The sequence below is a fragment of the Kogia breviceps genome, chromosome 1, assembly GCF_026419965.1.
Source record: "Kogia breviceps isolate mKogBre1 chromosome 1, mKogBre1 haplotype 1, whole genome shotgun sequence".
Taxonomy (NCBI): Eukaryota; Metazoa; Chordata; class Mammalia; order Artiodactyla; family Physeteridae; genus Kogia; species Kogia breviceps.
In genome coordinates, this window is record NC_081310.1 from 134,200,674 (window position 1) to 134,217,852 (window position 17,179).

The 17,179-nt window shown below is 35.4% G+C and overlaps 1 protein-coding gene across 11 annotated transcripts in view; it reads right to left on the reverse strand.

Annotated features, from left to right (window-relative positions):
- NEXN (nexilin F-actin binding protein) overlaps positions 1-17,179 on the reverse strand; it is a 56,352-nt gene that overhangs the window by 13,961 nt on the left and 25,212 nt on the right. For 7 of the 11 annotated variants that reach the window (XM_067044170.1, XM_067044134.1, XM_067044165.1 and 4 more), the window contains 5 exons: positions 13,196-13,237; positions 11,812-12,009; positions 11,542-11,718; positions 8,313-8,501; positions 3,285-3,482 (listed from right to left, as the gene is read on the reverse strand). In XM_067044170.1, the coding sequence (XP_066900271.1) occupies positions 3,285-3,482; positions 8,313-8,501; positions 11,542-11,718; positions 11,812-12,009; positions 13,196-13,237 (804 nt within the window). The remainder of the gene's footprint in view (positions 1-3,284; positions 3,483-8,312; positions 8,502-11,541; positions 11,719-11,811; positions 12,010-13,195; positions 13,238-17,179) is intronic. The other 4 variants (XM_067044184.1, XM_067044158.1, XM_067044178.1 and 1 more) reach the window with 1 other exon arrangement.

The window sequence follows — 17,179 nt, forward strand, 5'->3', positions numbered from 1 at the left end:
TCTTTTCTAAATGTTTGATAGAATTCGCCTGTGAAGCCATTTGGTCCTGGGCTTTTGTTTGTTTGAAGAGTTTTAATCACAGTCTCAATTTCAGTGCTTGTGATTGTTCTGTTTATATTTTCTATTTCTTTCTGGTTCAGTCTCGGAAGGGTGTGCTTTTCTAAGATTTTGTCCATTTCTTCCAAGTTGTCCATTTTATTGGCATATAGTTGCTTGTAGTAATCTCTCATGATCCTTTGTATTTCTACAGTGTCAGTTGTTACTTCTCATTTTTCATTTCTAATTCTGTTGATTTGAGTCTTCTCCCTTTTTTTCTTGATGAGTCTGGCTAATGGTGTATTAATTTTGTTTATCTTCTCAAAGAACCAGCTTTTAGTTTTATTGATCTTTGCTATTGTTTCCTTCATTTATTTCTGATCTGATCTTTATGATTTCTTTCCTTCTGCTAACTTTGGGGGTTTTTTCTTCTTTCTCTAATTGCATTACGTGTAAGGTTAGGTTGTTTATTTGAGATGCTTCTTGTTTCTTAAGGTAGGATTGTATTGCTATAAACTTCCCTCTTAGAACTGCTTTTGCTGCATCCCATAGGTTTTGAGTTGTCATGCTTTCATTGTCATTTGTTTCTAGGTATTATTTGATTTCCTCTTTGATTTCTTCAGTGATCTCTTGGTTATTAAGTAGTGTATTGTTTAGCCTCCATGTGCTTATATTTTTTACAGATATCTTTCCTCTAATTGACATCTAGTCTCATAGTGTTGTGGTCGGAAAAGATACTTGATACGATTTCAATTTTCTTAAATTTACCAAGGCTTGATTTGTGACCCAAGATATGATCTATCCTGGAGAATGTTCCATAAGCACTTGAGAAGAAAGTGTATTCTGTTGTTTTTGGATGGAATGTCCTATAAATATCAATTAAGTCCATCTTGTTTAATGTATCATTTAAAGCTTGTGTTTCCTTATTTATTTTCATTTCGGATGATCTGTCCATTGGTGAAAGTGGGGTGTTAAAGTCCACTACTATTACTGTGTTACTGTAAATTTCCCTTTTTATGGCTGTTAGCATTTGCGTTATGTATTGAGGTGCTCCTATGTTGGATGCATATATATTAATAGTTGTTATATCTTCTTCTTGGATTGATCCCTTGATCATTATGTAGTGTCCTTCATTGTCTCTTGTAATAGTCTTTATTTTAAAGTTTATTTTGTCTGATATGAAAATTGCTACTCCAGCTTTCTTTGGATTTCCATTTGCATGGAATATCTTTTTCCATCCCCTCACTTTCAGTCTGTATGTGTCCTTAGGTCTGAAGTGGGTCTCTTGTAGACAGCATATATACGGGTCTTGTTTTTGTATCCATTTAGCCAGTCTGTGTCTTTTGGTTGGAGCATTTAATCCATTTACATTTAACATAGTTATCGATATGTATGTTCCTATTACCATTTTCTTAATTGTTTTGGGTTTGTTATTGTAGGTCTTTTCCTTCTCTTGTGTTTCCTGCCTAGAGAAGTTTCTTTCAGGTGCACTATTAATGAGCAGTAATATTTTAAAGGAATCCTTTTTTCTGAGCAGTAGGTCTTAACAGTGGGCTTTAAATATTCAGTAAACCAGATTGTGAATAGATTGCTATATCTAGATTCCCTGTTCCATTTATAGAGCACTGGCAAAGTAGATTTAGCATAATTCTTAAGGACCCTAGGATTTTCAGAATGGTAAATAAGCATTGGCTTCAACTTAAAGTCACCAGCTATGTTTTAGCCCATAACAAGAGAGTCAACCCATCTTTTGAAGCTTTGAAGCCAGGCATTGACTTCTGCTCTCTAGCTAAAAAAGTCCTAGATGGAATCTTCTTCCAATACAAGCCTGTTTGTCTACATTGAAAATCTATTGTTTAGTGTAGCCACCTTCAGTTTGATTATCTTAGATCTTCTGCATAACTTCTGCAGCCTCTACAAAAGCACTTGCTGTTTCACGTTGCACTTTTATGTTATGGAGACAGCTTCTTTCCTTAAACTTCAAGAAGCAACCTCTGCTAGCTTCAGACTTTTCTTCTGCAGCCTCCTCATCGCTCAGTCTTCATAGAATTGAAGAGAGTTAAGGCCTTGCTCTGGAGTAGGCTTTGGCTTAAGGGAATGTTGTGGCTTATGTGACCTTCTATCCAGACCACTAGAACTTTTCCCACATCAACAGTAAGGCTGTTCCACTTTCTTATCATTTGTGTGTTCACTGGAGTAGCACTTTTAATTTCCTTCAAGAACTTTTCCTTTGCATTCACATCTTGACTGATGGTTTGGCACAAGAGGCCTAGATTTTGGCCTATCTATCTCTGCTTTTGACGTTGAGAAAGTGAGACAAATCGCTTCTTGGCCAAGTGTAAAGTGAGAGATGTGCGACTCTTACTTTCACTTAAACACTCAGAGACCATTAATTGGCCTAATTTTAATACTGTTGTGTAAGGGAACAGGTAGGCCCGAAGAGAGGGAAAGAGATGGGCAAACAGCTGGTCAGTGAAGCAGTCAGAACATACACACTTATCCATTAAGTTTACCATCTTATATGGGAGCAGTTTGTGGTGCCCCCCAAACAACTACAATAGTAACAATGAAGATCACTGATCACAGATCACCATAATGAATATAATAATAATGAAAAAGTTTGAAATATTGAGAGAATTACCAAAATGTGACACAGAGACACAAAGTGAGCAAATGTTGTTGGAAAAATGGTGGCAACAGACTTGCTCTATGCAGCGTTGCCATAGACCTTCAATTTGTAAAAAGTGCAGTTACCTGCAAAGTGCAATAAAGTGAAGCACAATGAAATGCAGTATGCCTGTAAAATTATTCAAAGACTTGCAAAACTGATGTTCCCATTAGCATCCATGGTACTCTTATAGTTTTTCCTTATTTTGATTATCAGTTTAATTCTGTTTCAAGGAAAATAAGTATAAATGGGTATATTAAGTACTCTAGAGTGACAGTTCTCAATCATGGTGTAATCTCACACACTTGTGAGGTATACAGGAAGAAATATTTACTTACATACTACAGTAATATCTCAGTCACTTGGAATCTTATATATTTTTCAAACTAGCAAGAAGGAGTAGAATTATAGCAGGCTGGAAAGGTACACTCAACTATGCTGAAACTTGTACCAAGTGCCTCATAGGAGTGTCCTTTATGTGAATAATAATACTTAGAAAGTTATTGTAAGGTAATGCATGTGAAATACTGAGATTAATAAATATTTGTGGAATAAAAATGGACATTTCTTAAAGTCTTACCTCTCCCATTTCTTGTCTCAGTTGTTCAAATTCCTGTTTTTCCATCTCTAGCTTATGCTTCCGTTCCTCCTCTGTTCGTCGTCTTTCTTCTTCCATTTTTTGTTTTAATAATTCTTCAAAATTAATTTCTAGTTTTCCCGGTGTAAGAGATTCTTGAGAGATTGTTTTATACATCTCTGGGGAGTCATCATCTATTACCTATTTAAAATAATTCTTTTATCACTCTTGCCAGAATTATACATACTACAAAGGGAGTATTTCTTGAATAGAAAGGTTTCACATTGAACTAAAAACCAAAAATTCTCTTTAAAAGTATAAAACGATAAACAAGAAGGAATTATTAGAAACTGTAAGACTAAAGCATTTTGTAGTAACAGAGAAAATGGTGACCATAAAGTCTCCATTCCAGTGAACACAAATAAATACTTTGACTTTATACTATGAGTAATCTGAATTAGACATTAAGATGTTCTAACAACACAATTTTTTTTTAATTAAAAAAATTAAAAAGATGTTCTAATATTGGGAAAACGTTTTAATTGGATTAAAATGAACCTCCATTCTGGTAATTGAAATAGAGCATTTCAGTTAAATCATGGTTTTTACCTGAATGAATTAGATATCATGACCCCTTCATAATCAGGCAAAAACCAGTTAATGCTGTGATTTTATTGTGCTGATTTATTTACTGTCAGGCTAATTAAAAATAAATAATAATAGTTAATACTTATAGCTGCCAGGTACAATTCTAAGCACTTTACGTGTTTTGACTTATTTTTCTGTAACCCTGTGAAGTAGGTGTTATTAATATCCCCATTTTATAGATGAGGAAACCGAGGCACTAAAAAGTAACTTGTCCAAAGTCAACACAAATACTATGTGGAAAAGGTGAAATTCCAAACTTTAAAAGTCTTTCTAATAAAATTATAAATAACTATTTAGACTACCTTTTTGTAATTTCATGAATTACATGTCTAACTGCCATTTAGTTATGACCTTGGGCAAGTTATATAGCCTCTCTAAATCTGAGTTTCCTTATCTGTGACAACTTTCATAGAGTTGTCATGAGAATTACATAAAGTTTGGAAACACTTTGCAGTGTGTCTGACACTATGGTAAGCTCCCAAATAGCAGTTTTATTATTACAATATCATTCCCTGCATATAGGCAATCTCTAAATTGCAAATAGAAACTCTGCTTTTAAATCATTGACTTGTAATACATTTTGCCATGAAAAGCAATGACCTAATTCTACCCCCTGAAAGTATATACATAAACCTCTCACTTGAATTGTGTCCCTGTGGCTGAACTAGACACAGGAATAAGAGAGGTAAAGGGTAATTATTATTTGTTCCAAGTTTTATATATGACAGGCTTTACCACAGAACCAGTTCAATTCAGAAATAATGTTTATATGGTCTTAAAATCTACAGATTGCCAAAAAATTTTTTATTAATATATGAGTTAACTGAGCAATAATATGAAATGACAATACTTGGCCCTAGATAAGAAAACAACATAAATGAAGGAAAAAGTTTCTCTTTCCTTTCCTGATATAGAAATGTCTTTAGGAAACCAGAGTATTGGTTTAATGCCATTTTCCTTCCCTGCACTTTTTCCACTAGTGAGTCATGATAAAACAGCAGATTTGGCCTAAAAATCTGCTCCCAGGACTAGATTTCCTGATCTTCACAACTATTTCTTTTTTTTTTTTTTCTTTCACAACTATTTCTTATCTACCACTTCTGAACCAACTGATTCTCCAGAAATTAAATGCTTTCAGAATGTTTGTAGGGTTTCTGTGTAGAAACCATTTGTAAATCAAGGATTACCTAATAAGATAGTATTAATATCAGTTATTCCAACTTAGCCATAAAAAAGAACAAAATAATGCCATTTGCAGCAACATGGATGCAGCTACAGATTATCATACTAAGTGAAGTCAGAAAGAGAAAGACAAATACCATATGATATCTCTTATATGTGGAATCTAAAATATGGCTCAAATGAACCTATCTACAAAACAGAAACAGACTCACAGACATAGAGAACAGACTTGTGGTTGCCAAGGGGAGGGGGGAGGGGGAGGGAAGGACTGGGAGTGTGGGATTAGCAGATGTGAACTATTATATATAGGATGGATAAACAAGGTCCTACTGTATAGCACAGGGAACTCTATTCACTACCCTGAGATAAACCATAATGGAAAGGAATATTAAAAAGAAGAATGTATAAATGTATATAACTGAGTCACTATGCTGTACAGCAGAGATTGGCACAGCATTGTAAATCAACTCTACTTCAATAAAAAATAAAAATAAAATAAAATAAATCACTTATTCCACGAGCATTTACAGGAAGTTTGTTACACTAGAATGCATTGTGCCATGTGCTTTTTTTTTTTTTCCCTAAGTCCAAGCACCATCTTCTTTTTTTTTGGCTGCATTGGGTCTTCGTTGCTGTGCACGGGCATTCTCTAGTTGTGGTGAGCAGGGGCTACTCTTCTTTGCGGTGAGCAGGCTACTCAATGCAGTGGCTCCTCTTGTTGCCGAGCATGGGCTCTAGGCACGTGGGCTTCCTTAGTTGCAGCACGTGGGCTCAGTAGTTGCCGCACGCGGGCCCTACAGTGCGCGGGCCTCAGTGAAGTCCCGTGCCATGTGCTTGATGTGGTCTCAGCCTCACTGAGTGAGGAAGATGGCCATAAGCCACAACAATATAGCACTAATGCTATGCTAGGGGAGCACTAAATGCTCTAAGAATACATGAAAGGAACACCTTTCTGGAACTTGTATTATCAGGAAAGGCTTCCAGAAGGAATGGAATATATGAATAGGAGATAGCGCAGCACAGGGAAAAGAGAGAGGGACACGTTTCATATAGCATTTATGAAGTTCCAGAGATGAGAGCATAGCGTTTTGAAGAAATGGAAAGAAATTTAGTATGTCTGGAACAAACATGGCAGATTAAGGAAGAATCAAGAGGGACTTCCCTGGTGGCGCAGTGGTTAAGAATCTGCCTGCCAATGCAAGGGGCATGGGTTTGAGCCCTGGTCCGGAAAGATCCCACATGCCATGGAGCAACTAAGGCCGTGTGCCACAACTACTGAACCTGCACTCTAGAGCCTGCGAGCCACAACTACTGAAGGCCCTTGTGCCTAGAGCCCGTGCTCCACAACAAGAAAAGCCACCGCAGTGAGAAGCCCGCGCACTGCAACAAAGAGTAGTCCCCACTCGCCGCAACTAGAAAAAGCCCGTGTGCAGCAACGAAGATCCAATGCAGCCAAAAATAAATAAATTTATTTTTTTTAAAAAAGGAAGAATCAAGAAATGAAACTGGAGAAAATACTAGGGCAAGATTATAAAGAAATTTATTTTAGGGCTGGTGGCGCAGTGGTTGAGTGTCTGCCTGCCGATGCAGGGGACATGAGTTCATGCCCCGGTCCGGGAAGATCCCACATGCAGCGGAGCGGCTGGGCCCGTGAGCCATGGCCGCTGAGCTTGTGTGTCTGGAGCCTGTGCTCTGCAACGGGAGAGGCCACAACAGTGAGAGGCCCGCGTACCGACAAAAAAATAAATAAATAAATAAATAAATAAAATAAAGAAATTTATTTAAAAATTTTAGTGTTTGGATTTTTGTTTTAAGGGACATGGAAAAATTTTAAGGAAAATAGTAACATAATCAAATTTACTTTTTTTTTTTTTTTTTTTTTAAGAAAGACCACTTCTGGCTTGATAGGAAAGAATGGATTACAGGCAAGAAAGCAAATTAATTAGGAGTTGGCCTGAGGCAAGGGTTAACAGTGACCTGCATTATAGTAGTGGTAGTGGGAAATGGGGGAAAATTGATTAATTTTTAGAGTGATATAGGAAATGAGACAGTGAATGACTGGATGTGAGGCATGAATGAGAGGTGGAAGTGCTTAAGGCTCTCAGGTTTCTGATTTGAGCATCTAGGTGGGTGATGAAGCCAAATAAACACTTGGATATATCTGTCTGAAGCTCACCCAGACACAGGAAGAAAACCAGGGCATGATATCATTGATGCCAATTAAAATGTTTCAGGAAGGGGTTGCAGCGTTCACGTGTCGACTTACTTAAAAATAAAGTTTGTCAGGTACATTTGTCAAAAATGTAGTTTGTCAGGTACAGGTACTGTACATTTAACAAACATTAAAATGGTATAGGGGCTTCCCTGGATTCTGTGGTTAAGAATCTGTCTGCCAAGGCAGGGGACACGAGTTTGATTCCTGGTCCGGGAAGATCCCACATGCCACGGAGTAACTAAGCCCATGCTCCACAACTACTGAGCCTGCGCTCTAGAGCCCGCGAGCGACAACTACTGAAGCCCACGTGCCTAGAGCCCGTGCTCCACAACAAGAGAAGCCACCGCAGTGAGAAGCCCGTGCAGAGTAGCCCCTAATGTCCGCAACTAGAGAAAGCTCGTGCACAGCAACGAAGACCCAACACAGCCAAAATAAATAAATTTTTAAAAAATGGTATAAGAAGTATAACTTTGTAACAGAGTTAAGTTTAGCAGCAATATCCAGAGTGATGGTAAGTATTTTGGAAAGTTAACTAATTGTGATTAAACGGTTTTGATCATTTAATATATCCCGAATGGGATGGATACTGGAAAGAAAGAAGGAAAGGAAAGAAGGAGTGAGGGAGGGAAGGAGGAAGCGTGGAAAGGAGAAGAGAATGGAGAGGAGGGAAGGAAAGGTGGGGGTGGGAACCCCCCCTCCCTCCTCACTTAGATACTTAGTTCTGGAAAACATGCCTTCCCAGAGAAGGAAGATAACATACACTCCTCTATGCTAGGCATAGCAATTTAATCAGAACATTCTCAACACTATAATGAAGCAAATACCTTTAACTGACAGTGTTATGCCATAGGAGACTTTAATAACTTATATGCCATCCCTACTTTTGACATATAAGTTCAGAAATAATAGGGTATTCCCCAAAGTTGAATGATTTCTCATTAACATACTGAATCCCAATGGCCTTCTCCAGTCACATTCTATCTTACCATGCTTCTCCTTGCTTCAGCAAATGCCTTCTTTTCTTCCTCTATTCTTCTTCTGGCTTCTTCTTCTGCTTTCCTTTTTTCATCTTCTCTCCTTTGTCTTTCTATTTCTTCAAAACTGAGTTTGAGTTTACCAGGGCGGTACCCTTTAAAAATGTTTTCTGTGTCTTGGTTTTCCTCCTCTTCATTTACCTAACCAAGAAACAACTCACTACTAAGAACTGGGATTCATCAAAGACAGGAATGAATTATCAATCAAAAGGCACAGACTCAGCCACCTTACACAGAAATGTTTCTTTGTTCTAGTATTCTTGACCAAAATCCCCTTCCTTTATAACGTCTCAAATGATTTAAAAAATCAAATTTGGAAAAATTCCAAATAAAGATGTACTCAAGTTAAATAAAACTTCTCAAGCAAGTCAAATTTTCAAATGGATAAGATTGTTTAAAATTCTTAAGGAATCATTTAAAAGTTTTATTAAACATTAAGTCTCCCAGAACAAACATAAAACATGTGTGTGGACCTACTAGAGAAAGGACTTGAGGACACAGGGAGGGGGAAGGGTAAGCTGGGACGAAGTGAGAGAGTGGCATGGACATATATACACTACCAAATGTAAAATAGACAGCTAGTGGGAAGCAGCCGCATAGCACAGGGAGATCAGCTCAGTGCTTTGTGACCACCTAGAGGGGTGGGATAGGGAGGGTGGAGGGAGGGAGATGCAAGAGGGAAGAGATATGGGGATATATGTATATGTATAACTGATTCACTTTGTTATAAAGCAGAAACTAACACACCGTTGTAAAGCAATTATACTCCAATAAAGATGTTAAAATAAATAAATAAATAAATAAAAGTAACACCAACACACAGATGTGGGTCCTACTCAGTTTAAGATATGGAATGTTTCCAGTACTCTTGAAGGTCCTTGCGTATCCTTCAAGAGCCCATCTACCTTTTGCTGGCTTTTCAGAGGAAACTAATATACTTAATTTTGTGTTTGTTATTCTTTTGCTTTGTTTGAATATATAAAAATTTGTTCAGTGTTGCAGCTTTTGAATTTTACATATAAAAAATTACACTGTATGTGGTCCTATTGACTTACAGTTTTGCTGAATCGTGTAGTTTTTTTGAGATTTATCTGTGTTGATGGGGCTACCTGTAGTTATTTTCTATTGCTGCATAGTATTTCATTGATTAAAAATTCTACAATTTATCTTCCAAAAAAAAAAAAAGTGTGTGTGTGTCTGTGTGTGTGTACTTAAATTGAGGTTCAAGTATACACACACTGAGTCTCTGACATAATAAAATAAAGTTCTCATTCTGTAATTTTCATGGATTTTTTTTTTACTATGAACTATGGTTATTAAATGGATAAAACGTTATCTGGAACTATTTTATATACAATTCAAATTTTATGATTTTATAATTAAAATTCTAATGTAATGCTAATTAAATTAATTAAATACTCATTGAAATTTATGATTTGATTAATTAATGATATTTATATGTCTTTTCACTAAATTAACCACCAGTGATATCTAAAATGTGTAGGTGGGCTTCCCTGGTGGCGCAATGGTTGAGGGTACGCCTGCTGATGCAGGGGACACGGGTTCGTGCCCCTGTCCAGGAGGATCCCACATGCTGCGGAGCGGCTGGGCCCGTGAGCCATGGCCGCTGGGCCTGTGCGTCCAGAGCCTGTGCTCTGCAACGGGAGAGGCCACAACAGTGAGAGGCCCGCGTACCACAAGAAAAAAAACAAAAAAAATAAAAAATAAAATAAAATGTGTAGGTATTATCCAACTGTAACTACCCAAAATATTGGGTTGGCCAAAAAGTTTGTTTGGGTTTTTCCATAACATTTTAGGGAAAAACCCGAACGAAATTTGGCCAACCCAATAACAACATTTTCAAACAAACATCTAGAAAATTAAAATTTTGGAGATATAGACGTCAGAACATCATTATTGAAAGCTGATCAAGGAAGTCTGAAAGGGCTTCCCTGGTGGTGCAGTGGTTGAGAATCCACCTGCCGATGCAGGGGACACGGGTTTGTGCCCCGGTCCGGGAAGATCCCACATGCCGCGGAGCGGCTGGGCCCGTGAGCCATGGCCGCTGAGCCTGTGCATCCGGAGCCTGTGTTCCGCAACGGGAGAGGCCCCAACAGGGAAGAGGCCTGCGTACCACAAAAAAAAAAGAAAGTCTGAAAGTTTAAAAAATTACGTATGTCCCATTTTTAAATTCTTGCAATGAGATTTGGAATCAGTGTTTTCTTATTTCAATTTTATTTTTTGTTGTTAAATCTGTTACTATAATAATAGCAGTTAACATTTTCAAAGCACTTATTGGGAATTCCCTGGCAGTTTAGTGGTTGGGACTCCGTGCTTTCATTGCAGGGGGCATGGGTTCAATCCCTGGTCAGGGAACTAAGATCCCAAAAGCTGTGCTGTGAGGTAAAAAAATAATAATAATAAAAAGATAAAAATAAATAAATAAAGCACTTATTATATGCCAAACACTACTCTAACTGCTTTCTATATTAACTCATTTAATGATTTAAGAAGTAGGCACAATTATTTTCACCATTTTACAAATTAGGAAACTAAGATGTAGAGAAGTTCAATAACTTGTCCATGGGTACACAATAAGGTTAGATATCTGAATCTAGGCAGTCTGGCTCCAAAATCCATGCTCTTAAGCACTTAGATTATATACATTACACATATATATATATCTCTATATATTCAGTATATATATATATTCTGACACAGTGTACACTTATGATTAGACTTGAAAGTGTGCTGCACCATGGTATTAAACACATTGCAGGCTGAGCTAACAATGAGAAATCAGATGAAGATAAATCAGATTTGTTGAATAATTATTTTGTATGTTTACAACAGTTTATAAAAATAAAAATTTAAGGCATATTAGGTAAAATATCCCAAAATGAAAACTAGAAAATAATATAAATGCATGTTATATATGGAATATGTATACAGTTTCAAAATCAGACCCATGTATATAGAAAATCTCCTTAAATTTATAGCAATGAACCTTATCTAAAGCCAGCTACCTCCCTTAATATTAAATGTTTTATATATAACATTTATATAACATATTATACATATAATATATAATTTATGTAATATAATATACAAATGTTATATATCATAATATAATTATGTATTATAATATCATATATAAATGTTACATATAAGTTTGTTTTACCATTTGCCGCCTTGCTTCTTCAAAAGCACGCCTCTCTTCTTCTAAACGTTTTCTTGCTTCCTCCTCAGCTTGCTTCCTTCGGTTTTCTTGTCTTTGTCTTTCCAATTCTTCAAAAGTCAGTTTCAATTTTCCAGGAGAAAGTGACTCTATTTTTGCCTCACTTTCCAGTTCATCGTCCTAAGAAAACATAATGAAAACCTGTTAATCATAAAGGGATATGCTGCTAACCGACTTAACTGCTTTTATTTGTTCTTTATTAAAAAAAATTACCATGACCAATGAAAGACACTTTGCTTCCTTGAGAGATCGACGTTGTTCTTCATATCTTATTCTTTTACCTTCTTCGTACTTGACCCTTTCCTTTTCTTCTTGTTCTTTTTCTAGATCTTCGAAATTCTTTTTTATTTTTCCAGATGTTTTGTGTGATTTGACAGGTACCACTGTTACAAGCAGTGAATCATCTCCTTCCTAATTTATAAAATAGATAATTAGCATATTTCTTCCTAAGCAAAATTTAGGTTTCATGGGACTTCCATCATTGGTGAATTTCATTACATTGCCATCAATGTTATGAAGAACAAAAATTAATATTTTTTACAGATTTCTATTAAATAGCTCTTTCTCTGAATTCATTGTACATGATGAGTTAATCTTATTGAAATCCACTGCTGACAGGGTTCAAGAAGCATCTTTTTTCCTAGAAGATGGTGTTAATACAGCTGTTTGGATAAAATTGCGTGAAATTATCTGAATTTCACTATCCGTGCACTCATCCCACAAAAGGTAATGTGCATGTGAGCATACTCTAAATCAATTTGATGGTGGATGGCTTCAGTTTAAACACACAAGAAAGGTTTCTGCGTTTGATTTTTCTCTCCATGCAAATTTTTAAATACTTAATAAAACTAACATTTTAGCAAGGAAAAAACCCCCAGTATTTCCAAGTGATTTAGAAAACATTTACATTATGGACAAAACTCTTTGGCCTTTGGTCCTACTCAAATATTCTTAAACTTGTTTTTAAAATTCATTTTAATTAGTTCTGTTACATCATCTGTTATTGCCTTTGAACTTTTTTCAAAAACAAAGTGAAGAATTGTAATATGTAACACATGCCCCCTAAAATAAAACTGCTTCCAATTTATGTGGCTGTAGTTGTAGGCACACCATCAAATTGACTGATCTTTAACTTTCTCTGTTAGATAAAAAGAGATAACTAAAATTTTTGTGGTTTGAACATTCCTTCATGGTAATAGATACTGTACTCTCTGCTAGTATGTGATAGCAAAACAAACTATCAGGAACTCTGAGGAAAGAAGACAAATGATGAAAAGAAAACTGCCTTTTTCAAATGTTAGCTTTCAACAATCTCAACTATTAGTAACAGTTCAAGAAATATACAGCCTTGGCAGAGTATCTCAAACCGAGACTTGTGTCTCTAACCATGAAAGCAAAAACATACTTTTCTTTAAAAACACAAAGCTATAGCGTTTGAAAGTGCAAAAGTATGATCTTGCTTTGCAAAATATTTTTGTCCTTTTTGTTGTTGTTGCTATATTTATAATAAAAAAACTCTTAGTTTTTTAAATTGAAAGATTATTTGTGAATCAGATAATTTTAGGTGAATGTTTCATTAAAGGAAATGTCCATTTACCTCTGATGCTGATTCAGTTCCCGTATTGTTTATGTCCTCAATCTATTGAATAAGAATTTTATATCATTACATTACATCAGATTTCTGCTTCTTGCTTTAAACATACAACTGAAAAGTATTAGTTGTGATTTATGGTAAATTTCAAAATTTAGAATTCTGAAGTATTTTTATGTTGCTCCAAATTAGCCAATTATGTCCTTTTAAATAGAGATTAAACTTTATATTAATTTTTGCATTTTGATATCAATATCTAGGGAGCAACATATTAAGAAAAAATTAAAATAAAGCCTACTTTGTAATTCTGGAGTTTGAATAATGGACCAAACTCTTACAATCTGGCTGTGAGCTTACAACCAGCAGTTATTAATTAAGCGATTTAAACGGAGCTACAGAAACATTTCTCCATTCTCTCTCTGCCACATCAAAAGGAAAACCTATCACTAGCAATCAAATAATCATCATGACTATATTTTATAAATAGATGGCAAAAATATAACTGACACAATAATAAAGCGCAGTAAATGGTGTAGGCTTTCACATGGCTAGTTTAGAAGGGAAAATAATTCTGGAAATCATAATTGCTTACTCTATATTTTGACAGATCTAGGTAGGAAAGGCCCTCATTCAGAAAGAGGGAGCTCAATTTGGCCATTAAGATTAGCTTGAGGGGCAGGCTAATGTACAATACATAACAGAGTGAGAAGTGACAGAAAGGTGATTTAAATAACACAATGTTTGAGATCTCAGGAAAAGGAAACATAAGCAACAGGAAAATGGAAAAAATAGAAAGTAAAAATTCAGATTGTTTATTGTTTTAATTTGATTTTTAACACCAGTGAAAGAGCTGGAAGTAGTTTGTTCCTCACTCAGTCTAAGGGAATTCTGCTGTACCTTGTCTCATACTAGGAACTGGGCTGGCTAAATCCCTGTTCTCGCATCATCCCACTTTTCTATATTCTCTGTCAAGAACAAATCATACATATTATTAAGATGCCAAATTTCTTGAAAAAGAAATTATTCTGAACAAATCATTTATTAAAAATAAATCTATTTTGTATCTTAATAGTTTATTTTAAATAGCTTTGTTCAGAATAATTTGCTTTGTTACAGAATTATTTATTACACTGATTTGTTGTGTAAATGATGGTTTTATTGAATGATAAATGATACTATGAAAAATTTTAATGGATCTGTAATAAAGTAATTACAAAATTATTTCCCTTCAAAAGAGTGCTAACAGTTCCTCTACAAATCATGTTAATCTCAATAAAAAGTTCTAGGAGATATGGTGAGAAGCGAGACATTGAGAGCATAGGGAAGAAAAATTCTAAATTTTTTAACCCCAAATTTCTTTTTCTTGCTGCTACAACCTTCTCAGATTTTTATTAGCTTACAGTAGATAATAAACTATATTTAGAATGTTTTTTCTTTGTTTAGTTGGGTGTTTTCTTTGTTTTTATTTTTGCTTTCTTCTTTGCTCATTTTAAACCATTATCAAAACAACAAAGGATAGAATTTTTTTTCCATTGGGTTTCAACAAACAAAGAAAAAGATGAATTTGCCTAAGTGGCCATGGTCTCAGGATATTCACAGAGAACTAAGATATTCAGTTCAATTATAGTGCTAGCTTTCAGAAGCTACTATTGAAGATCTGCTTCCCAATTATTTCTTTTGATTTATGGAAAGAAAACTCCTTTTGCTCCTTCCCAAATCAACTTCCTTTCCCCACTTTCTTTTCAACATCTCAATCTCCCACCAATAACTTCTCTTTTTCTAACTTGTTAGACATTAACCTTGTTCATCAAAATATCCTCAAAGATCACCAGATTATACCAAATTAAGATTCTCCCCCAAATTTTATTGATCTTTGATTCCAACATCCAGGATACGAAGTATGCCTATTTTTGATTCATCATAATATCCTAGAATCTCAGAACTGGTAATTATCTTAAATGTTACTCAGCTACCTGTCTGACTCAGGAATCCTTTCTATAGTGTTCTTGAATATAGACTTATACAAGAGGATTTTTCAAACAAACATTAAGACTCTTCTTGACTATCTCATTCCTTACTTCTTATATTCAGACATTAAATTTTATTAGATTTGAGTGGAAAATGTATTTAATTAGGTTTTAAAATTAGACTTCCCACATTTGCAAGATGAAATTACTATTAATAGTTTATATTGCTCTACCTACATAGTCTCAAATAATTTAATAGGCTAAAAATTTTATTAACCAAGGTTCTCTCGTACCCTGCCATGTAGTGTCTAGGGTTACTAAAGAAAGTGGTTCTTTTTCATGATTAGTTTTCTTCCATCTCTCTCTGAGTATCCTATGTCTTCATCATATTCAAATTCACCTCAACACACATATTTCTTCTTTTTGAAACCACTGCCACATTCAGTTCTTGGGGTGGTAGTGTAATCAGTGCTTTTTGGAAAAGGATACAAGACTTAAAAGAGGTAGACTAACCCCATGTGCATACTCACCATTTCCGGCCAAACACCATATATTTTAATTATATATTTTATTACCTTATTTTACAATTTGTATTATAAATATAATTACATATAGTGATATATTTTATATATAACCTAAAATATTCATTTATTATATATTGTATTCCCTTATTATAATAAGGGAACTCCCTCCTTATAATTGTATTCCCTTGTGAAATTTCATTTCTTTTTTAAAAAAATTTATTTATTTATTTTTGTCTGCATTGGGTCTTCATTGCTGTGTGCAGGCTTTCTCTAGTTGTGGCAAGTGGGGGCTACTCTTCATCATGGTGTGAGGGGCTTCTCACTGCAGTGGCTTCTCTTTGTTGCAGAGCATGGGCTCTAGGCACACGGGCTTCAGTAGTTGTGGCCCGTGGGCTCTAGAGTGCAGGCTCAGTAGTTGTGGACATGGGCTTAGTTGCTCTGTGGCATGTGGGATCTTCCTGGGCCAGGACTCGAACCTGTGTCACCTGCACTGGCAGGCAGATTGTTAACCACTGCACCACCAGGGAAGTCCGAAAAATTTCATTTCACAATGAATACTAATCTTTGATGAGTGGAGGTAGCAGAGGCAAAGTATACCAACCTTTCTTCAGACAAAGAGATACAAAGTAATAAAATACAGGAAATTCTAATTCTTTCCTGTAATTCATCTAGCATATGACATTATTTGTCACCACATAAATGGCTGTTTGTGCCATAAAAGTGGTTATTTGCAAAGTCAGGGTAAATAAATGTCTTTGACATGCAAATACAGCATATGCTTTGCCTTCTTTGTCACTTAAAAAAATTTTTTTTATTTGTTTGGGTTTTTTTTGGCCGCACTGCATGGCTTGCAGGATCTTACTTCTCTGACCAAGGATCCAACCCTGGCCCCGGCAGTGAAAGCACCAAGTCCTAACCACTGGACCGCCAGGGAATTCCCTGTCACGTTTTTTAAAGAAAAGTAGTAGAAACTGAAAGAAGCATAGCAAATAGATTTAAGGCACTTAAAGAGTGGGCAAAAAAGAGCCAAGTACAATCTCACAATAAAAACGGTTATGAAAGACAATATACTGCGAAGACGATGTTAGGATAGTTGTTAAAATACTGATGACAGAAGGAAGAGAAACTAAAATGATTTCATGACATTTAATCTATATGTACCATTATTTAGGTGAAACATTTATTTATAGCCCACTTACTTTGTACCAGGCACTGTACTAAGTGCTTTGCATTTATTAACTCATATAATCTTATTAAAAACACTAGGAGATAAGATACCATTATTGTCTCGTTAAGCTCAATACATTGATCATCTCTTTTGATCCTACAGTGTAGACAAGGTTAAAGTACATAAGCAATATAACTGTCTTCTGTGTCTTTTTTCTATGCCTCTATGACTACAGATCGTTTATAATATAAAACAAATGTCAATATATTAATTGATTAATTGAACTGTGAATTGACCAGTTCTTTACTTAATAAAATGTAATTATGACTAT